The 24,071-nt window shown below is 40.2% G+C and overlaps 1 protein-coding gene across 4 annotated transcripts; it reads left to right on the top strand.

Moving 5' to 3' along the window:
• Positions 1-4,822: 4,822 nt before the first annotated feature.
• Positions 4,823-9,894, top strand: LOC122092712 (disease resistance protein RUN1-like). 4 transcript variants are annotated; one of them, XM_042662953.1, is made up of 7 exons: positions 4,823-5,456; positions 5,575-6,685; positions 6,885-7,172; positions 7,263-7,987; positions 8,057-8,151; positions 8,314-8,389; positions 9,438-9,894. In XM_042662953.1, the coding sequence occupies exons 1-5, from the start codon at positions 4,996-4,998 to the stop codon at positions 8,148-8,150; spliced, it is 2,679 nt and encodes an 892-aa protein (XP_042518887.1). In that variant the 5' UTR covers positions 4,823-4,995; the 3' UTR covers position 8,151; positions 8,314-8,389; positions 9,438-9,894. The 4 variants fall into 4 exon arrangements, with proteins under 4 accessions (XP_042518887.1, XP_042518889.1, XP_042518886.1 ...); XM_042662955.1 differs by lacking the exon at positions 9,438-9,894 and adding an exon at positions 8,606-8,897 and having other exon boundaries at positions 8,075-8,151; XM_042662952.1 differs by lacking the exon at positions 9,438-9,894 and adding an exon at positions 8,606-8,897.
• Positions 9,895-24,071: the final 14,177 nt, after the last annotated feature.

The raw sequence follows: 24,071 nt of genomic DNA, 5'->3' as shown, positions 1-24,071 counted from the left end.
CAACATGAATGTCAACCATTTATATTTCGATCATCAACCTTCTGATTACTCACCCAATTAACAATTTTAGTAAGCACAAAATCATCTTTGGGTTCTGGGGAAGAAGAATTAATATCCTGAAGCAATTTGAACCAGTCAGAAAGCTCAAGTGACTCATTCATGTCACGGAAACTCTTCAGTAAGTTGTAACCCACTCCATTAATTGGGTAAGTGATGCCATCATACTTGAAAGAGTTTTGTCTTTCAAATTATCTGACTTGATGTGTTCTATTAATACTTAATGTTCTTCGCAATCGGAATCGTTTATAAACCTCAAAACATTCTTCGTTGCGGAAGTATCAGTGATGAGCCAAAGATGGAAGAACAAAATCAATTAGCAAGATGGTTTATGACCTCTTGCCTTTGTCTTTTGCGGCCATCCCTTAGGTGACAGCTGGAAAAGAGTAAGTTGATCCTTCTTCAAGGATAGTTTGTTAAGGGTTAAATAGTGCAGTCTTTGCTGCCATTAGAGATGCAAGAATGAATAATTTTAATGAATCTCTAATGGGTCTTGTTGAAACCAGTCTTTGTGAAGGACCAGTCTATTTTCAAAGTAGACCAAATCTACCCATGTCTCTCACAGATTCAAATATATTAAATGGTATTGTCATTACTTTAAGGACTTTTGGATACGATATTCTCCCAGGAACTCAGAATATTGCAGTAATATATCATATCTATTATAAGGCAATGACCACCTATGCCCCAAATGCTAATGTTATAGATGCAAAATGTCAAACCGTCTATTTTCAAGTCAATTCTGAAAGATCTCAAGTTTTTGTGCCCCGCTGTATCAGATGGTCAGAAGTTAATCTTCCTGACTCTTGGACCTTAACCTCTGTGGCTCAACCTCAGCCACCCATGAGAACTTCTCCATCATGCATCACTCAGCTTCCTTCTGGTGATGTTGAAATTACTTTCGATCAAATGATTTAAGAAGATCTACCTCTTCTGTAATTTATTCTTCTTCTAAATATCCTTTGTTTCAAGCACCTTTTCGTGCTTCTACTTTTAGAATTCAAAACGAGAATTATGATGGAATTATAAACCTTCAGGGTACCAACCGTACCCCTTTCCAGGTTAATCAACCTGTTTGTGGTCCTCTGTAAATAGAACAATCCTAGGCTCAATTCCAACCTCCTCTTACTCCTATTAATAGGGAAACTAGGTCTTTTTCTCCAACTCTTTCTGATATGCAAGCTCCTTCAGGAATTATGATGCTTCATATCACAGAAGAACCCAAATTCCAAATTAATAAGAAATTCCTAATTCAGGAATACAAATCCGCTAAAAATGAAGGAAAGAGAAAATTTTTTGAAAAACATTATCCTTCTGGTTATGAGCAGAAAGAGCTTCATGAGAATGGGTTTCTCACATGGAAACTCATCAAATAAACCTTTCTTTTTTCCAGTGGTTAAAACTTTATCTTCTTAATAAATCCTCTAACCCTCATCAGGTTAGTGAGATCAAGAAGGTAACAACCACTTATGTCTCAAAAGACGGAACAGAAATTGAATCTGTTCATCCTCCTTTTCAAGCCTTAAGAATAGGTGGAAACAAAATGGTTGTTCCTCTTAAAACTTCTAGCCATACCTCTTCTCCTCTGACTGAATTTCATCTTAGTCAGGTTGTTGAACAAAATAACTTTACTAATCTATGTCTTCAGTCAATTGGAAACTAAACTGATCGTATTGAGATGATAGTAGACTCATTGAAAACTTCTACTTCGTCTACTTCTCATGCTAAAATTGAGCATGTCTGGCCAACTTTTACTTCTCAACCTAGAAGTAGGCAAATAGTATAAAACTAAACCTAAGTGCTTCTTCAAGAAACGCTTTTCAAAAGTTCGTCCTCAAAACACTTTTCCTAACAAACCTCCTATTTTGTTATAAATGTGGAAAAGTAGGACATTATAAGAATAACTGTCGAACTAAAGCTAGAATCAATGCTTTAGAAATTGATGATTCTCAAAAGTAAAATCTTGAAAAGGTCTTACTATACAGCTCATCTGACCCTGAGCCAGACTCTGAGTCTAACTCAGATCAAGATATTTCCCAACTTGAGTTCGATAGTGATTCCTCTGAGTCTAAATCTCAGACTCTCCATTGTAGTTGCAATCCTTATCGGGCTATGCTAAAGGAAAATGGTTTGATGGTTCTCTCATCTGAAAAATCATTTCTCTTAAAAACCATTGACCAGGTCAATGATCCTACAACTAAGGCTCAACTCTTACATGGGTATATCATCTTAGTTAAGGATAATACTAGGCCTAGCCCAGTTCCTAAAAAATCTATGGTTTAGGATTACGAAAAACCACTTCTTCGGAATTGTGGACTGAGTCTTGAGTTCTTCCGGATGTGCTAACCTCAGAAGATGAGGATTTCCTTGAGCTGAAGCGAAAGTATAAAGCCATGCTATAGAGGTTCGAGTCAATAAGTGTTCTCTACAACTGTTCAAAGTTTGTAAACCATAGTCTCTCATGTAAGTTTGTCTTCCTTATTTTTGATTTCAGATATTATGTTTGCAATTAGAAAATTGAAAGAAGAGATTGTTTTGTTAGATAATTTGATTGATATTTCTTATGCATATATATAATTTTATATTCATTTATTTCCTGAAAATCCAAGCCACTTCTCTGTACTTCATCAGTTAGAAACCCTTGAATTATCCAGGCTTTATTCTAAGAAAAGACAACTCCTTAGCCTAATAGCTTCTTTCACTGCTTAAAACCATTCATCCTGTGATCCTGGTTGTAAATGGTATCAGAGCCAAGTTAGAAAATGTGCCAAAGTCGTAAGGACCATTTAGTTGGTAGTGTTTCACTTATTGTCATATAGACCTACACCCAAGCCTTGTCGACCTACACCAAGTCATACTCAGCTGTGTTACTGCAGATAGACGTTTGAAGGCGAAAAGGTATTGACAGTAGGCGGGATTGACAGTAGAATATATTGACCAGAGACCCTTATTGACTCGAACCTCTATAGCATAGCTTCATACTTTCGCTCCAGCTCAAGGAGATCCTCATCTTCTGAGGTTAGCACATCCGGAAGGACTCAAGACTCAGTCCACAATTCCGAAGAAGTGGTTTTTCGTTTACAACTAGGATCATAGGATTTATAATTTGCTGTCTATTTTCTTCAGACAGATAGAAATCCCATCAACCACGGAGTTAGTCGGAAAACCCTGTTGCTATCATTTTAGCAACATCAGAATCAGATGAATGATTTAATTTTGCTGCTGTGGCATACATAAACATCTATTTCAAAAGATTGATGATTTGATACTCAGATAAACCATCAATATTCCACTCAAAAATAGTATTACCATTGATCGAGAAGTTGGCAGGTTCTCTTTCTACTTCAAACTGAAGGTCGACAGGAGAAGGTCGAGGGTAATAATAGTTTGTTGGAGCAGTAGACATAACTTTTCGAGCTTTCCTCATAACTTGATTAAGTTGAGGAAGAGACTCAGGAACTGCTGCCTGTTGAGGTAGTATAGACTGAAATTCTCTCTCTGCTAATTCTATTTCAGAATCAGAAGGTTTGGCAAGAGAAAGAGTCAGGGCTTGACTGTCTTTTTAATTTTCCTTTGGATACCTGGATCTCTTGGAGTCGAGTAACAATCTCATCAAGAATGTTAGATTCAATTTTCTCAATTTTCTTTTTTGGAATATCCAGAGTTGGAGGAGGTTTAAATAAGACAGACTGGTTGCTTCTTGGTTGAGAAGCAGATTCTGTTGGCTTACTTCTAGGTTGAGAAGTAAAAGTTGGCCAGATATGCTCAATTTTAGCATGAGAAGTAGACGAAGTATTTAACAAGTCATATTTAATAAATGGAACACTCTAACGCCATTACTTAACAGTTTTTTCCTAAACCAACGGAGTGAACTTAAGTGGCAGTAGAAATTTTTCTTATGTTTAAAGATTCGCACGAGTGATTTTGATCCTCTCTAATTCTTAATTGTGTAATTATTGTACAATTCTCTATGTGCACATGATATTTATATACTACAACGCCAAACCCTGCAAAATGTCACTATTAGAGAGATACCTCCTGTATAATACCAAATTATACTCAGACCCCTTGCCGTCAGTTACTATTACAAAATATACCTTATATGATGATGTCAGCTAGTGTATATATATATATATTTTTAAATATATATATATATATATATATTTTTAAATATATATATATATATATATATTTTTTTTTTAAATACCAAAATGTCCTTGCAAAAGGTGAAGTACTTATTATACCCTCTAATAAGTTTCTAACCCTAAATTGAAAAAGACCCCATCTCCAAATCAATACTGTATTCTTCATCTCCAAATCCTTCATGTTTCCAGAGGTGATGACTTCTTCCCCAAATTGAAACAGGTATGTTCTTCTTCCTCAAATCGTTCTTCACTTCTCTTTAACCCTAACTTCAAATCCATTCAATTTTCATTTGGGTTGAAGCACGCCCAATTGTGCACAAAAAACCTTCTTGAACCTCCACGGTGAAGGTGAATGGAGGTAGGAGTGATGAGGGATTTGGGTAAAATATGAGTTAAACATGTGTTTTAGTTAAAATGGTACAAGAGTCATTTTAACTCTTTACTTAATAGTGACTGGTAGAGGATTTGAATATAATTTGTTGATATTATACTGCGGTGTCCATCTAATAATGACATTCTTTTAAGAGGTGGGACTATGAATAGCTTGAAATTTATGGCATTTTAAAAAGTTAAAAGAGATTTGAATTCTTGAAAATTTCTACAATCATTGGATTTAAAAAAAAAAAAAAAAAAAAAATGTTAGCATCCACTACGCGTGAGAAGATTGGGACGCCGACTTTATTGCTCCTCTATGCTTGACTTCATCAGTCCAAATTTGTGCCCCAATTCGCACAAGAGTAGCAGTTCTTGACGAATTCACAATCGCATCTCTGTATCTGCAACTGCATTATTCATGGAGTCACAGGATGGATCTGAAAGCTACGATGTGTTTATCAACTTCAGAGGCGAGGACACCCGCGATACCTTCGTTTGCCACCTTCACAGTGAGCTAAAGAATTATGGAATCCACGCATTCGTTGACAGCGAAAATCTTTGGAAAGGAGAAGATATTAAGCCAGAGCTTCTAAGAGCACTAAAAGGCTCCAAGATCTCGATCGCTGTCTTCAGTGAAAGGTATGCAGAAAGCAAATGGTGCCTCTGGGAGCTCGCTCAGATGCTGGAATGTCATAGACTCAATGGTCAAGTCATTTTCCCCATTTTCTTCAAGGTTAAGACAACGGACGTTAAGAACCAGACCGAAAGTTTTGAGATTTCGTCTGCGAAACATGGTAAGGAGGCACCTGAAACTCTACGGAGATGGAAGGACGCTCTGCGAGTGGTAGGAGATAAGAACGGATGGGTTTTTGATGTTGGGTAAGTCTCACTCTCAGTCCCCTCAAAAATACTTCGTTCATATTTTCTTTTAGGATTTGAGTTCACTTCCAATTGTATTGTGAGTTGTGATTTCCCTTTTTCGATGAACTAATTGCAGGGATCAATCAAAGTTAGTAACTTCAGTTGTTAATGAAGCCTGGGACCGATTGAATAAAGTCCCCTTGATTGAAGTTAAACACCCTGTCGGATTAGAGCCCCGCATAGCATCTCTATTATCTCTACTATCAAATAACAATTCTAACGATGTTCAATTTCTAGGCATTTGTGGTTTGGGCGGTATTGGGAAGACAACCATTGCAACATTCGTATACAACCGCATCTTTAGAAATTTTAGCAAAAGTTGTTTTCTTGATAACATTAGAGAGAAAGCATCACAGCCCAATGGTATGGTTTCTCTGCAAGAAACACTTTTTAAAAGTATTTTTCGGAAGAAAATAACAATATGCAGTCCTGGAGAAGGATCAAGATTGATAAGAGAAAGACTTGGAAAAACAGATATTCTTCTCGTTCTTGATGATGTGTACAATTGTATTCAATTAGACACATTGGCTGGTGATCTCAATTGGTTTGGTCCTAAAAGTAGGATAATCGTTACATCCAGAGATAGGAGTGTTCTAAGTGGAATTCCTCACAGTAATCGTAAAATATACGAGCCAAAAGGATTGACTGATGAACAGAGTCTTCAACTCTTCAGTTCATATGCTTTTTCTCTAGAACAACCTCCCATTGATTACATGCAGCTTTCAGTTGATATAGTATGCACTACAGGAGGGCTACCCTTAGCCCTGGAGGTTTCGGGTTCCGATTTATCTATTACCAAAGACAAAGAAGTATGGAAAAGCATGCATCGGATGTTGAAACAAATTCCTCATAATGATGTCTATGGAAAATTAAAGATAAGCTTCGATAATCTGCAAGATGATATTGAGAAAGCCATGTTTCTGGATGCTGCATGTTTTTTTATAGGATGGGATGAAGAAACTGTAATTTCCATATGGGAAGCTTGTGGCTTTGAACCGAATTACCGCATAGAAGTTCTCTGTAGAAAATCCCTTTTAAAGATTAATGAATCGAAGAAGTTGGAGATGCACGATCAGATTCGAGATATGGGAAGGAGAATTGCCTACAATCAAAGTCCTGTGGAACCTGGTAAACATAGCAGGCTATGGTCCCGTGACAAAATCAACAGAGTATTGAGTGGTGGAAAGGTAAGATTCAATTACATGAATCTATTTATTTATTTTTCCTTTGCTGTTACTCTAGGTAAGCATACAATTTTAATATATAAATAGATATTGAAATAAATTGCATTAGGACCAAACGCATAAGCATGGAGTACATTGACAAAGCTTCTACATTTTTATGTTTTATCAATATCTATTTACATGGACTATTTTTCTACCATAGGGGAATGATATGGTTGAAGGTCTCCTCCATAGATTCAATTCAAATGACAGCCCCCCTTGCTTATATACTAAAGCCTTTGAGAAGATGCCTAGACTAAGAATACTACAAGTGGATGGAGCAACCTTGAAGGGGAGCTTTCAATTTCTTCCTTCTAGGTTAAGATGGCTGAGTTGGCAGAATTGTCCATTAAAAAAACTATCTGCCAGTTTTTATCATGAAGAATTAGTTACACTTGACTTAAGTTTTGGCTCAGTTAGACGAGGTTGGAATAATTGGCATGAAAATAAGGTGAGTTATATTTGTCTTTACTTTTCTCTCATTTTATAACCTAAGTATTAATTTACATTAATGTTTTGAATTCATCTCTTTGTTTGACAGGTGTTTCAACAATTGAAAGTTCTTAAACTCAGTCACTGTCAGTCTCTGTCTAAGTCCCCCGACTTCTCAGGATTTCCTCTCTTGGAGAGTTTGTATCTTGATGATTGCCATTCTTTGGTTGATTTACATGAATCTATTGGGCATCTTCGGGAGCTCGTTTACTTGAACTTGAAAAAATGCAGATCTCTCAAGACACTCCCAAACAGTATATGCAGATTGAGTTCTCTTCAAAAATTAATTCTCAGTCATTGCACCTCACTGGATAAGTTGCCTGAATCCATTGGTGACTTAAAAGAATCTTTGGTTGATCTTTTCTTGAATGAAACAAATATTAAAACACTGCCTGATGGTGTTGGACTGTTAAAAAAGCTAGAGGTATTGCATCTTTCACATTGGGATGATCTCATGTATATGCCAAGGTCAATGGAGAATATGACGTCTCTGCATTACGTTGAACTTAGTATGTACAACCTTCGATGCAAACCGCTGCCCTCTACTTTAGTCCAATTTTGTGTTCATCGCCAATCATGGGAATTCTTACCAGACTCACAAGACCGGTTGTTGTTTTATCGGTTGCCACGGAAACTTACTTTTTTCAGACACAAGTCACCTAGCATTCGTCAGCCGCAAAACAGAGGCATTATAAAGACAAATATAATGAGAGATCTGAGATGGACTTCCTGCACTGGTTCTAATGCTTTGGTCCAAGGATGCTGCTATATATTGTGAGGCAGTATAACTTCTATCCAATTTTTTACATATAGGGCCTGCATCAGTGTCATACTCTGGTTTAGTTTTTGTGTTTTTAACAGGTTGGTGTCAATGATAATCTGGTCCTTCGTTCTCCTTGCTGAGTTGCTGGGGCTTTACAACCTGTCATTGGACTAAGGTATTTCTAATTTTGGACTCTATATCATCTTTATGTGTTCTCCAAGTTGGTTCAGCCAGAGATGGTCTTACTATTGTTGATGTATAGCTGTTATTACTGTAAGTTGCTGTGAATAATGATTTCCTTCTTCCAGAGATTCTAAATTTATGTGTTTGATGACAGCTCCTGCTGTTTGAAGAGCCAAAGGGAGACAGCTTTGTTACTTGGATAATTTTCTGCAAGGGATTCAGATTGCAAGGTGGATAGCAATCGTCATTTCCTTTTTTTTTCCTCTAGACCCTTCCTAAATTTGAAGGGAGGCTTCTGCTTCGATATTTTAGTTTTCCATTTTTAACAATGAGTTTATTTCTGGCCAATCTCTTGCTTCTTGCCTTTTAAGGGGTTGATGTTATTAGTTTGTATCCTCCCAGCCCCCCTAAAAAAATGTAGGTTCTTAATAATCAGGTTCTTGCAGGTATACATTGTACAGAGAGGTGTTGTCCGATGTTTGATTGAGATGCTTCAGTCTCCAGATGTATAACTTAGGGAAATGTCAGCCTTTGCAATAGAGAGATTAATTGGCTAGTTTTTTCATTTCTTGGTTTGGTCTTGTTCAGATTTGATTGATAAAATTGATGTTAGAAGTTTTGGGGCAATCATATTGGTGACTAGTCTTTCTTTTCATTGTTTTTGGAAGTTGACTGGTCACTGGTGTACTTAATTCTGGGATAACATAACTTATATTTTGGGACATATTGCAGACAAAATTTTGTTGCATTTTATTTTAATTATTTTATTTTACAATAGAAAGTTAATTTCAAGAGCAGAAAGTGGGAGTGGTAAAGATGCTGCTTGCACTTCTAGAAGCATTGTTTGTTTAAAATCTATTAAGTTTTTCCTGCAAACATTATTGGTCCTACTGGTGTTTGATCTTGTCCTCTTTGGAAGTATGTAGATTATGGTGTTTCATGGGGGCAAATAGGAGGATGTATCTCTTAGTTGAGTATATAATAGATTGGATCAATATTAGGAGTGATCTATCAGGGTTTTCATTAATGGTTGTTGGCTTGTGGTCTCCCCCTCAGGAGGTTGGTCTTCAAGTCTCAAGTGTACCCACTCATGTTTTGGTGATATTGAAGCTAGTTCTCTCATGGTTGTTAGATATTTGCTGCTCATTCATCTACATGTTTGCTTTTTGGTTCTAGATCAGTTAACTTTTGTTTGTTCTGCTGCATTCTTGCTAAGCCTTGAGTTCTTATTAGATAAACTCTTTCTTGTACACTGATGACGCCGTTTGTTTCGTCTAGTCTGAGGTGCTCCTGCCTTAGTTTCTGCTCTTGGTCGCATGTTCTCTGTGCTCTGTTTCTGCATCTGGCAACTGAAATCAACTAACTAGGCCTTGTCCCAGCTACTTGGGATCGTTTACATGGATCTTGTTCCACGTGGTATACGCGCTAGTGTCTTGCCTGAAGTTCTTGGAATCCTGGCTCGCAAGTTGTGATCTGAGGCATCTAAACCTGTGTATAGGTCTGAGACTGCTAGAAGCAAAAGTCGTGATCTGAGGCACAAGTAGAAAGAAAGGGGAAAGCAATGGAGTATGTGTAACTGGGGAGCTCATAGAGACCTCTTGGATGTGCAGCTTTCCCTACAGAACGTGGGAACCAATTCCTAGAGTGGAAATAAGAATCACACAGGCTGCGTTTGGTTGCAAGGGAAATGGGAAGGGAAGGGAAGGGAAGGGAAGTGAAGCGAATTTTTTTTCTCTTTTGAGTCATTTGGTTGCAATAAAAGTGAAGTGAAATTAATTTACCAGAGTTGTTTGGTTGGATGTAAAATAGATGTAAAATTTTAAAAAACTAATAATCAAACCAAACTCCTCAAAATAGATTTTTGGGGGGGGGGGGGGGGGTGGGGGAGTACTTTTCAATCCAGAACCCACTTAGCTCCTCAAAATTTATATTGGTTATGTGAATTAGGTCATTCAAGGTCTGTACCAACTCAAACCAAATGTCATCAGATACTATGTTTTCTCACCAATCAAAATAAACCATTTCATTCTATATATCAAATGAATGCAGCATAAACAAATATTTAAAATAATATAAAAGATAATCACAAAGAAAATAGTAATAGATCACAAGTGATAACAAGTGAAAGGCCCATTCCAAAAGTCTTTTGGTCAAAACAAACCCAATAAGTTAGTAATGCTCCATCTGGCTCAAACCCAAAGTTTTTTGGTCAAAATAAATCCAATTGAGTCGTGAGAGAGAGAGAGAGAGAGAAAGAGAGAGAGAGAGAGAGAGATTGTTGAGTGTCATGAACGGGGTGAGAGTCTCGAGAGTGGGAGAGATCGTGAGAGTAGGGTTTTTTTTTTTTCTTCCTATTTTGGTGGGGATGTATAAAGGGAAATTTTAACGGTTAAGTGAATTTTTTTTTTTCACATGTAAAATATAATTCCCTTGCAATCAAACATTTAACTTTATTTTTTCTGAGAAAAAAATTTTATTTTACATAAAAAATTTGTATTCCCCTTACAATCAAACAAAGCCACAATAATCAGAATTTACTACTTAGGAATGTTAGCAAACCAAAAGTAAAACAGTTGAGATTCCTAAAGCAATGAACAGCAACCACAAACCAAATGCAGACTAGTGTAACTACTCCCAGTGTATAACATCCATTTTTTTAATCAAATTTGGCCTCATTGGGACCCACGTTTGTAGTTGGGAGTTATGCCTCTGGCTTTATTTATTTATTTTTTCTCCAGGATTCACATCAATGAAAAGGAATTTATTGATACAGAGATATGCTCGTGCGTAAAGGAAGTCTGAAAAGTTTCTTGAAGCAGCTTGTGGAAAAGAAACTGCATGATCATCAATGACTCGAGTCTCTGGCTACAATCTGAGTGTTTCATGGATTTGAGAGATGGAAAGCAAAATGCATATGAAATGTTCTCCTTTATTTGATGCCCTCATCCTGGAATCTCTAATAACTATTTGGAGAGCAATTAATGCCTGAATTAATCATTTGACAAGCTTATTATTCTATTAAGAATGTAATGGGATTTGAATTCAGAAACACAGTGGAGAATTAATAGAAGTAGCTCAAATGTCAATGTTATTAGATGATCACTTTTGATGTAGGGAAGCCAGAGTTTCATACAGTATATACTTTATACTTTCTACGAAACAAGGTTTAAAAACTTGGAAAATCTGAATGACTAAATTTGGGAGAAAAGAGCCACAAGCTCATTAGATATAGAAATAACCTCGTAGAGAAGGGATGAACTAGTCATCCACCCATCCATTGAGTCTATTCATAATCAAAATCCACAAACAAAACCTATCCTTATCACTTTATAACCGTTCTGAATTCTTCCCAACGATTATTGACATGAATGATGCACAATGAACCTTGAAAGAGAAAATTTTAAGGGTCACCCTTCACACCCACCCTCCTTCCCTGTTCTGACCTCTAAATGCCATAAACATATTCTTCCACATTGACTAAATTTGGGTCCTTGAATTTTCATAGACCAATTCCACATTGACTGACTTTGGGTCCTTAGATTTTCATAGCCGTAGGCTTTTCACCTAAGGCCTGTTTGTTTAGAGGGGTTTTGCTGGGGTGGGATAATTCGTTTGTTTAAATGACGTGGGATTATGGAGAAACATGATAACTAGGGATGAAAGTTTGGCCCGACAAACCGAACCCACCCTTGCCCACCCTAAGCCTGATCAGAGTTTGGACCAAGTTTTTTGATCTTGAGGGCAGGTTAGGGTTGAAAAACCCCAACCCTAGGTCAGGGTTGGGTTGGGTTGGGTTAGGGTTGAGGCCTCAACCCAGCCCAACCCAACTCGAAATTTAACCTTGCATCTTTATAATAGAAATTAGAGCTCCAATAGGTATTTTATTTATCTATAATTTTTTAATATATGCAACATGAATGGAAAAAACATGTCAATCAAGGTTAATCTAACCATTATGAAAACCAAGGTCAATCCAACCTAGGCCAATCCAACCCAACCCAACCCGGCATGATAGGGTCAATTAGGGTTGGGTTGGGTTGGGTTGGTATGAACCCGATAAAGTTGGACCAAAACATGAATCCAATAGGATTAGATTGGGCCTGGATTGAATTTTGAGAACCTAAGGTTGGATTAGGGTTTTAAGAAACCCGGCCGGTTTCACCCCAAATGATAACTTTATTGGACAGCCCACGTGGATGTCCTTTTCTCCCACCTCAGCCATCACCAAAGTCTCACCAAATCGGTGAGACATTGATGGGGAGTTCGGCAAAAATCTCGGAGGGACCCCTGAACCATCGGGCATCATTGTCCTTGCCACAAACCTCCATCCTCTGGAAAAAAAATGGTCTGCAATTCCGATCTCTTACAATACCGTGCAATACCACCTTCAGGCAGCGACATGTGTATTGATACCAATACAATGGCCCATATCTGGTACAACTAATAAAACATTAAGTGAAAAGACATTTAAATCAGATATGGGCCATTGTATTGGTATCAATACACGTGTCACCGCGTGAAGGTGGTATTGCACGGAATTGTACGAGATCGAAATTGCAGACGATTTCACATCCCCTTGATCGCCGCAGACATTGGGCAATGTCCCTGCTGCAAACTTTCATCATCGTCCGTGTCATAAACCCCCATCGTTGTCCCTACCGCAAACATCAACAGAAACTGAAACCGTGGAATCAATAGTTGAAGATGAAGACGAAGACGAAGACCAAGACGAAGACCAAGACGAATTGTCATTCGCACCAGCCATCTCGGTAGGGACAGATTCACAAGTCTCAACAGAAAGGATTACCTGCACCCAAAATAAAAAAGAACCCCAAAATCTCTGAACCAGTTACCAGAAAACCCTAAAACTAGAACAACCCAAGCCATAGAAACAGATGAGATTAATATCACTGCTGCAAACGTTGCTGCAGCCCTGAATGTCACTGTGTTGAAATTGTATATTGGCATTAGCTTTAATGAGTGTACAATGGTGCTCTTATATAGAGATTACAATTATTGAGTTATAGACAAACTCTATGATCACATGTGGGAGACTCAAACTCTAATAGTAATGGGGTAGGACTCAGTTAACATCTGTGAATAATGGACAGAAAGTCTATTATCACATGTGAGAGTCCTATTCTAACTCTGCTGTCTCATGAGATAGTCTTGGACTGCAAGTAGTCTCTAGAGTTTGTGCTCACTGAAAATGCCTACAATGTAGGAGAGATTGTTGAGTGTGAGTATGACTCTAGAGGTTGAGTTCGAGTAAGACGCTAACTGTCCTGATACACTGCCACATCGAGATGGTGGTCTCATGGACTCAGTATCGGATCTTGATTGGACCCCTAAACTTCGGTAATCTCTTTCCTTCTCTCCATTTCTCTCATCCATCCAAAGGTTGCTGGGCGGAAAAGATAGATTTCACCATATTTGTACTTCCCTTGTCTTTTTCCCAACCAACGGGTATCATATTCCCACACCCAACTCCTCTCCAAACAAACGAGCCCTAATACTTTTGGATTGAATATTTCCACACACCATAGCGTAGATATGTAGTTACTTGTGATGCAGTTTTTTCCCGTGTAGGCCAAGTAATAAATTTATGAAATAAATAGTTGAAAATGATTCAATAGCTCTTTCTATCCTACTAATACAGTAACACTAATCTTTCCTTAATGGATAAATAGCATAATGGGTTCAACTTTATGTGAAAAGGGTAAAGGTGTAGAAATGTAATCTTAAAATCGATGTAAAAAATAATAAATAAACAAGAATAGTAATACATACAAATTCACGAGGTCCACTAATATTGTCTACGTCTTTTGCTCCTAGAATAACACGAGAATAATAAAATAAAGAATACCAGACGATTTGAATCTCACTCAAGCAATTTGCATATATTAAATGTATGCACTCCAACACATAAGTGCACACCCCAAAGAACACCCGGTACACCCAGCTGTGCGAGAAGATAAAAGGTTCAAATTCTTTGTGAGTGAGTGGCAATGAGATCAAACGGCTAGAATGACTCAGCATGAATCCCATCTTTCATCCTCATCACCGCTCACTGCCGTTCAATGCCTTCTGCAGAAGATACGAGGATGTATTCCAAGCGTGTCGGCATCATTATTGAATTATTTAACTTCTGTCCAAAAAGAAAAAAATTTATTTAACCTTTTCTTCTGCGAGGGGCGAGAACTTGTCAGCATTCTTTTCTTCTTTACATTATCGCCTCGTCAGTCCCCACCCAATCCTCACTTGTCAGCCCCTTCTTTTGTGTAAAACTCAATCGTCAGTCCAATACTCCAATAATGTATGCAAATGAATTTTCTGTTCCCCACTTTTTCCCTCCTCAATCCCATGCCCATTATCCACACTTCAGAAGGAAGTAAGAAACAGAGCGGTCACTTTCTGTCTAAATCATCTAACCCTCTTCAATCAACGCAAATCAATCCGCTCTTACACAAATTCACAATCGCATCTCTCTATCTGAAACTGCAATCTTCATGGAATCACATGTTGGATCTACAAGCTATGATGTTGGATCCATAAGCTATGATGTGTTTATCAACTTCAGAGGCGAAGACACCCGCAATACCTTCGTTGGCCACCTTTACAGAGCACTGAAGGATCATGGAATCCATGCTTTCATTGACAGCAAAGATCTGTGGAAAGGAGAAGACATTGGGCCGGAGCTTTTAAGAGTAATAAAAGTCTGCAAGCTCTCGGTAGCCATCTTCAGTGAAAGATATGCAGAAAGCAAATGGTGCCTTTGGGAGCTTGATCAGATGCTGGGATCTTATAGAACCACCGGTCAAACAATTTTCCCCATTTTCTTCTAGGTTAAGCCATCGGACGTTAAGAACCAGACTGGAAGTTTTGAGATTTCTCCTCGGAGACATGACAAGGAGGAACCTCAAACTCTTCAGAGATGGAGGAACTGATGCAGATTAATTACCAAAATAGACTTGTTTTATTAGGAATAAGCCTAGGGTTGGGTTCCATACATGTTAGGCTTTTGATCCCATGTGTTTTGAGTATAATAGACCACTTTTATGGGTCTAAAAATGGGGCTCTAAGATTGAGTACGGGATTACTAGTTAGTTTCCATTTTCATTAGTTTCCTTTCTAGTTGGGTTTGATTTGAGTTATATTTGTTTCCTTATGAGTCAAGTTATTAATTGAGTCAAGTCCTTAGTAGTTAGTTTCCTTTTTCAACTAGTTTGTAATTTTAGTTAGTTTCTAATTTCAGTTTTTAGTAGCTATTGTATTAGGAGAATATTTGGTTTCCTTTTTGAGGAACCTTCTATTTTGTAATTCCCTCCCCCATTAACATTATAAATAAAGAAGAGGAGGCTCCTAAGGGCCTAGATGATTTTGATAAAAAAATTAATGGTTGTTGCTATTGTCTTCTACATGGAGATTTGTCTTGTGTTTGATCAAGGCTGATGGAATTAGTGTTTGATCCAATTGACTTTCAGCGGTGTGAAGCACAAGAGGTCCTCTTCCTTAACTCATCTTCTTCTTCTCTCAACTACACAAAGTGTTATTGATCTGCTCAAGTTCTTACAGAGTATCCTGCAACATTGGGACTAGATTGACTTGTCAATCCTAGTTCTACATTAAGTGGTATCAGAGCAAATTTTCCTGCAATTTTCTAACCATGGCAAGTCACATCACCAATGCTGAGTTGCACAAATTGTATCGTGAGTTAGCCGAGAACCAACAGAATACTGATGCTAGGCTTGAGAGGACTGAAGCCAAGTTTGATAAGTTTATGGAAGAGATGATTGCCTTTATGAAGAGGTCCGACAAGCGAGCTGAAGAAGGACCCTCTACATTACCTCCTCAGCTCAACACTTTACGGATCGAAGATACACCTCAGAGGCAGCAACTTGATCCAATTGTTCCCCAAGATGTTACTCGGCAATTTTTTGACAGAGATTATGGCATCAAAGTGGAGGTTCCCGAGTTCAGTGGTGAAAAAGGACCTGAGGAATTTCTTGACTGGCTTACCAAAGTGGAGAGAATTTTTGCGTATAAGTCTCTTCCAGACGTGAAGAAGTGTGAACTCATCATCACCAAGTTTATTGGGTATGCATGTTCATGGTGGGATGATGTACTACATGCAAGGTTTGTCAGAACACTTGGACCCGTTATCAATTGGGAAGTCATGAAGCAGATCCTGACTGAAAAATTTGTTCCTCTTAATTATGAAAAGGTAATGTTCCATAAATTACTTAACTTGCAACAAGGGAACAAAGATGTAGATTCATACACCCTCGAATTCCACAAACTGTCTTCAAGGTGTCGACTTCAGGAAACAGACCAACAACTGGTGATGCGATATATCAGTGGGTTAAGTACTGAGATTCGACTTGAGTTGGCTAACACTGATTTCAGGTCTGTTGATGTGGCAGCGGCACATGCCAAGACAGCTGAAGAGAAGTCCATTTATTGGAAGGGTATGCTCAAGACTTCTTCAATTTATAGACCTCCACCGCGTATGGAGGAAAAGAAGCCTGAAGCTCGCAGAGTTGAAGAGAAAAGGTCAGAGTTCAACAAGGATAGTGTTGGGGTGAAGAATATCATATGCCATAGTTGTGGCGAGAAGGGTCACTATTCTAACAAGTGTCCCAACAGGACTCGTTCTGTGAACGTAGCAGAGAAGCAGCCGACAGAGAAGAGCGAAGATGAATCTCATTTATATCCTTATCCGCTCGAGGACGATGATATTGTCGATGATGAAGATGAGGATGTAGAAGCTCATTCAGCTAGCCTTTCATCCTTTTCGAATAGACTAGTTGATAAAGCTCCTCTCTTCAGACAGAAGGGTACTCTCCTGCACGGCTCCGACCCTATTGATGTTCATGCAATTGTTGATACTGGGGCAGAAGCAAATTTTATATCTGCTGAATTTGTTCGAGCACACAACCTTCCACAGAAGCAGCTTTTCAAGAAGATTCACGTGCGAGGTTTTGGACCCACAGCTCGAGAAGAGGCCACTGCAATTGTTCGAGTACATCTACAGTTTGGGCCACTACAGTACCATGTCACCTGCTTGGTCACCTCATTGGCGCACTGCGACATTCTTCTAGGGCGACCTTGGCAGCGACATGCAGGCATTCTCTATGATGGCGCACGGAACACTATAAAGGTAAAGCAAGGAGGTCGTATGTACTTAATGAGGCCACATGCATTATCAGACATGCCACGTCGTCGACTGACTCCTGCTCCGGTGACACATCAACCTACTCTCCCTCCTCTTGGAGTTATGCTCCCTTCTATTTCGAGATATGTGCCACCTCATCGGCGAGCGATTTACAAGGGAATCTTGGGAGCACGACCTAACTCGACGGAGTCGAGTTCTTTTAAGACCGGGAGAGATGATGCAGATTAATTACCAAAATAGACTTGTTTTATTAGGAATAAGCCTAGGGTTGGGTTCCATACATGTTAGGCTTTTGATCCCATGTGTTTTGAGTATAATAGACCACTTTTATGGGTCTAAAAATGGGGCTCTAAGATTGAGTACGGGATTACTAGTTAGTTTCCATTTTCATTAGTTTCCTTTCTAGTTGGGCTTGATTTGAGTTATATTTGTTTCCTTATGAGTCAAGTTATTAATTGAGTCAAGTCCTTAGTAGTTAGTTTCCTTTTTCAACTAGTTTCTAATTTCAGTTAGTTTCTAATTTCAGTTTTTAGTAGCTATTGTATTAGGAGAATATTTGGTTTCCCTTTTGAGGAACCTTCTATTTTGTAATTCCCTCCCCCATTAACATTATAAATAAAGAAGAGGAGGCTCCTAAAGGCCTAGATGATTTTGATAAAAAAATTAATGGTTGTTGCTATTGTCTTCTACATGGAGATTTGTCTTGTGTTTGATCAAGGCTGATGGAATTGGTGTTTGATCCAATTGACTTTCAGCGGTGTGAAGCACAAGAGGTCCTCTTCCTTAACTCATCTTCTTCTTCTCTCAACTACACAAAGTGTTATTGATCTGCTCAAGTTCTTACAGAGTATCCTGCAACATTGGGACTAGATTGACTTGTCAATCCTAGTTCTACATTAGGGAGGGGAAATAATGGAGGGGGGAGGCTCTAGGAGACAACAATGAGCCTATTCCTTGAGGAATCGTAAACTGGACGATGGTGGAGACAATTAAGTTTGGAATTGACATCGAAGTCCATCTACAAAGATTTCGCTCCATCCAAATATGGTTGATGGTAGCACCAAAGGCAAACTTCCCTACAATGTCACAAATAGTAGATCCACCAAAAGGCATGTCAACTCAAATCTATTCTCTAGACAAAGGGAGGATGATCGTGCGAGACGGCTTGTAGGAGCAAAGGGCACTCTTCCAGATAGAAGCAGAGATGTGGTAGGAGAAAAAAGATCAACATCTTCAATGCCATTCCAGCAAAGACAGCTGGAGGAGGGGACATGAATGTGCCGGTAGATGAGGAAAGACTACGTAGGGAGGTAGTTGGAGATGGCACACTAGGCTGTGAAGCTGTGGCGAGGGATGTGACTTTTAAACCAAATAATACTGCGCCAAGTCATAAGGGGCCTTTTGAATGGATGAAATCCCAAGTAGAGGCAGAGGTAAACAAACTCAAGGGGAAGGGAAGCCAAAGAAACTTATCCTCTCTTCCCCAGTGTCCCAGAGGGATTGGGGTGGGAGGGAGGACAATATATTAGCAAGGGGAGGGGGGGAGGGGGGAGCTAGGAGCCTGGGAGGAGAACATCCTCTGGGGGAGAGGAAGGAGGCGATACAGACAGATCTACACAATCCAAAGGAATAGATGGTTCTAGGAGTAACCAAGGAGAGGAAGATACCAAAGGGATGCCAAGGGTCCAACCAGAGGGAGCCATTGCGAATGACGTGGGAGATAGCACCAAGAGCAAAAGACTTGGAGCTAAGAATTTTGTGCTAGATCCAAGAGGCATTAGAGGAGGGGGAGGCAGTCCAAAGGGAATTATTTTTGAGGGGCGAGGAGTAAACCCAAGAGATCCAAATACTGCTATGCTTTGAGGTAGTTTTCTAGATGAGCTTCAAGATGCCCATAGTGTTGACATCTTTGATTTAACCCAAATACTCTTTGCATATTATTATGCGACAATATGATTTTTTTTTCTGCTGCATTATTCATTAATTCTTATTGTTATTAGCTTATTTGTTTTTATAAAATAATTATTTTACGATGTTTCTGAAAATTTTATGTAGTTTAATTGTTCTTTTTGATGACTTGATTTGGCTTAATGTTAATTTTTAATTATATAATGTATATGTTAGAAAAGGAGGGGACTGGACGAGAGCCCCTTTCCCCTCATGCAAACCTTAAGCTAAGAAAAACCTCCCTTTCAGCCAATGCTTCCCTTGCCTCTCTTCCTCCCTTCTCATTCTCTCTCTATCTCTACCAGCCTTGTAGGTCACCATCCTTGTTGAATCTTATGCTCATTTGGATTCCCTCTTGGCCAGCTGCCTCCTCTTAGCCACCTGCCCTGTAGGTCACCATCCCTGCTGGATTTTATGCTCATTTGGATTCCCGCTCGGCTAGCTACCTCATCGCCTCCGATCTCGTTTGCTTGCTTTAGCACTAGTTGCCATTTTTCTCCGCCGATCTGTTCCTTCACCGCTGGGTCTCCTGCCAGCCCACTTGGTCTGCAACTGTTCACCGCTAACCCTGCTTGGCCAGCCACCCTTTGCCTGGCTCGCTCTGCTTTTGCCATTTTTCTGCCAGCTGCATGGCAAGCGGCCGTTTAGCTGCCAGCTATGCTCAGTCGGCAGCCCCTTCGCCATTGCCCTCTGCAAGGTCGGCGCTCAGTTGTGGCTGTCACCTCTGCTAGGAGAGCTGCAAGCTTGGTTGTGGCCCTCCGCGAGGCCAGCACCCTTCAAAGTGACAACCCTCTCTCCAGCGATGCTCCCTTGGCGGCTGGATAGATGAAGAGGAGATGTTTGCCTAACTGGATTTGACTTGGTTGCCCTAGATGGGCTTCCTTGCTTTGTTTTTAGCCATGTGGGCTTTGTGATGTGTTGCACATGTGAGACTTGAAGCCCTTTGGGCCTTGGTTGCAGTCCTTCGAGTTGAATGGGCTTCTTAGCTCGTCTTTTAGTCCATGTGGGCTTTTGTTACCCTTTCAGGTTTATGATTTCCCTCCCCTTTCTTTGATACATTTATTTACCCATCCAAAAAAATAAAGAGAAGGGGTGGGGGTGGGGGTGGGGGTGGGGGTGGGGTGGGGGCGGGGGAACTAACCGTTGGGTGCCTTGTCACCCAAGTGCTTAGGTGCCCCTCCACCTCCTTAGGTCGTTTTGTCGGCTGTCGCCTTGACAACTATGATCAAATTTCTGAAGTTTGCCTTATTTTCTCTGGTTGAAGGTATTTTCTTTTTTGTCCAGCATTGTTGATTTATTTCCTAGGGTCTTGTTACGTGTTTTTAAGGTCCACTGTAGGGGTTATTTTAGTCTTTTCATCACCTGAGTTAGGTGATCTATTTGCATCACTGTTTGCTGGATTTTATTGGGTTTTCGGTCCTAGCCGATGGGACTTCTTGTTGTGGTTTAGTGGTTTGGGTGGATTGTTTGTGTACTAACATTAGTATAGTGTTGGGGTTATTTATTGTGGGGGGCGGGGGGTTGGGTACTTGTATTCAGCCTTACATTTTTTTTTTTTTTTGGATGAATAAATAATTCATTACGAATAGAAGAAGAATATACAAGGGGGAAAGGGGGGAGGGAGGCTTAAGCCAACAAGGAGAAGCCAACCCAAGGGGAGAAAATAAAAAACTTACACAAAACTATCACAAACTATAAAAGAGAGGGGGGGGGGATGGGGGAGGTGGAGAGCCACAAAGCAGTCAGGGGGATTGGGAGAGGACAACTTGAAGGTTCCAAGAAAAAATGAGGTGGGAGTTTCTAGGGGAGTTAGGAACAGGGTTGTTCTGCTGAGGAAGGAGGGCCTGGGCTTTGGAAGCAACATCAAAGGAGATAGCTTTCCAAATCTTATCCGAAGATCGAGATTTGGAGGTCCATCTACGAATGTTGCGCTCCATCCAAAGATGGTTTATAGTAGCACAAAAGGCCAATTTACCAATAGTGTCACAAATGGTCAAATCAGAGAAGAACATATCTACCCAAATACATTCTCTGTCAAAAGGGAGGATGGGTCTTCTAAAAGGCTAGCATATGGAAAGGACATATTTCTAGACTTGGCAGGATAGGGGGTAAGAGAAGAAGAGATGGAGGGTATCCTCTATACCCGGGTGGCATTGGCAGCAGGAAGGATTGGCAGGGATATGACGGTGGATGAGGAAGGATTGGGTGGGAAGACAACTAGACAAGCAATGCCAAAGAGTGAAACTCTGACGAGGAATATGACCCTGAAACCAGACTAGTTTGTGCCAAGGAACCGTCGGGGAAGGGGAACGGATAAAGGACCAGGTGAAGGCAGAAGAGAATATCCCATTAGAAGAGGGGAGCCAAATACAGTGGTCTTCTCTTCCTCTATACCCAGGGTGGAGAGGGGGAGGGAAGACTAGAGATCAAGCAGAGGAAGGGCAGAGGAGGGAGGCGACCAACCACTGAGAGAAAGAATAGAGGAGACCCAAGCATTGGCATGAAGACTGGAGGAGTAGATGACTCTGGGGGAAACCAAATGGGACAGAATGCCTGAAGGATGCTAGGGGTCCTTCACAGAGAGGTAGACTACCATTTCCAATGGAATAGGAAATGGCAGTAGGCCAGGGGCCTATGCTCGAGGATCTTTCTCCAAATCCAAGAAGCATCAGAAATGGAAGGGGCCGTCTAGAGAGAGTTATGCTTAAGTAAACTAGAGAGGATCTAGTCAACACAAATGCTTTTCTGCTCGAGACAATCTTCCAGATGAGCTTAAGAACTCCCATTGAATTGGCATATTTGATTCTCCTGATTCCTAACCTTCCTTCAAATTTAGGGAGGCAGACCTTCTTCCAACTAAGAGGTTTGAGGAATTTAGAGGAATTAGAGCCTTTCCAAAGGAAGGAGTAGAGAAGACCCTCAAAGGCCTTGATGATAGAGGCAAGGAGGATGAAGGTGCTAGACCAGTAAAGATATAGGGATTGGAGGACCAATCTAATCAAGGTTAAGCGGCCAGCGAAAGACAGAAGTTTCCCCTTCCAAAGCTAGAGCTTTTTCTTAAAATGGTCAAACAAAGGGGCACAATGATGGGAGGAAAGCCTGGTGGTAATTAGTGGGAGGCCCAAATGCCTAACAGGTAAGGAACCCAGCGGGATACCAGAGATACCAGAAAAAGTGGCCTGGGCCTCAGGTGAGATGCCTGAGAGAAAGATGTTGGACTTAAGGAGATTGATTTTGAGACCCGAAATGGATTCGAACGAATGGAGGGTGGATATGATATTGGAGATGGATAAGGGATCAACTTTGGAGAAGAACATAATGTCAATAACAAAAGCCAAATGAGGATGGAATTGCATTTCGGGATGGGAGAAATGAGATGGAGGTTAGTGGTTGATTAGATGGAACGGGAAAGAATTTCCAAGGAGATGGAGAAGATAAGAGGAGAGAGAGAGGGCATCCTTGATGGATTCCGCGCCCCGAGGAGTAGTCGACTGGGCTTCCATTCACTAAGACAGAGAAGCGAGGGGAGGAGATGCAAGAACGGATCTAGTGTACGAAAGAGGCCGGAAAGGACATTTGGAGCAGAACATTGGTAATAAAGTCCCAACTAATCGTGTCAAATGCTTTATGAATGGCAATCTTAAGGAGGGCAGTCGGGGTGTGACTTACGGGCGAAACCATAGACAATCTCATGATAGAGAATAATGTTATTTGAGATGCTTCTGCCAGCAATGAAAGCGGATTGATTTTGACTGACAAGAGAGTCAATGACTTTCTGTTTCCTGTTGGCTAGGATTTTAGCAATGGACTTATAGAGGAGGTTATAGAGAGAAATGGGTATAAAATCATTCAGGGAAACTGCACCCTCCTTTTTGGGGATTAGACAAAGGAAGGTGTGGTTGATCCCACCGATTTGGTTAGGGTTGTAGAAGAAACTACGCACTACCAGGATGAGGTCATTGCGAATGATATTCCAACAGGTAGAGAAGAAGTCCATACTGAAGCCATCGGGGCTAGGGGCCTTATTAGCCTTGTGGGAAGAATGGCCGAGAGAATTTCTTCCTCGTTGGGGATGGACTAGAGGAAGGGGAGAAGATCATCAAGGGAAAACTTGTTGAGGATGAAGGGGGAAGGGGTGGCGGGGTTGAAGAGCTTTTAGAAGTGAGAGACAACCTCAAACTTGATGAGATCGGGGGAGAAGAGCTCAATCCCAGAGGAGGAGATGAGCTTAGGAATGGTGTTGGCATTATTCCTAGCTTTGAGAGAGCAATGGAAGTAGGCCGAGTTAGACTCATCCAATTCAAGCCATTTGATGTGGGATTTCTAACGAAGGAAACTTTCTTCCTGTACCAAGAGCAAGGAAAGGTCGGTTGCAACTACTTTTTCTTCCTCAGCCAGGATAGGGTTGTGGAGATCAAGCTGGAGCTTGGATTGAATGGAGAGGAGATTTTCCCGATCCACAAATACCTGAGTTGAGATATTCCCAAAGGTGGAGGAGTTTTAGAGCTTTAAGGTGGATTTAAGATTCTTAAGCTTTTTGGTGAAAGCAAGGAGCGGGGGGTGGGAATATTCTAGGCACATTGGACCAGAGGCTAGAAATCAGGGTGGGAGATCTACATGTCAAAGAATTTGAAAGGTTTAGGACCGAAGGAGCGAAAGGGAAGGACATGGATAGAGATGGGGCTATGGTCCGAGATCCCGGGAAGACCAAAGCAAGTATGAGAAGAAGGAAAAAGCATCCAACCATGCTTCATTAACAAGGCCCCTATCAAGCTTACAAGCCACATTAT

This window comes from Macadamia integrifolia, chromosome 11 (assembly GCF_013358625.1).
Source record: "Macadamia integrifolia cultivar HAES 741 chromosome 11, SCU_Mint_v3, whole genome shotgun sequence".
Classification (NCBI taxonomy): domain Eukaryota; kingdom Viridiplantae; phylum Streptophyta; class Magnoliopsida; order Proteales; family Proteaceae; genus Macadamia; species Macadamia integrifolia.
The sequence above is the reverse complement of the archived record's forward strand: the minus strand, read 5'-3'. Positions and strand labels throughout refer to the sequence as shown.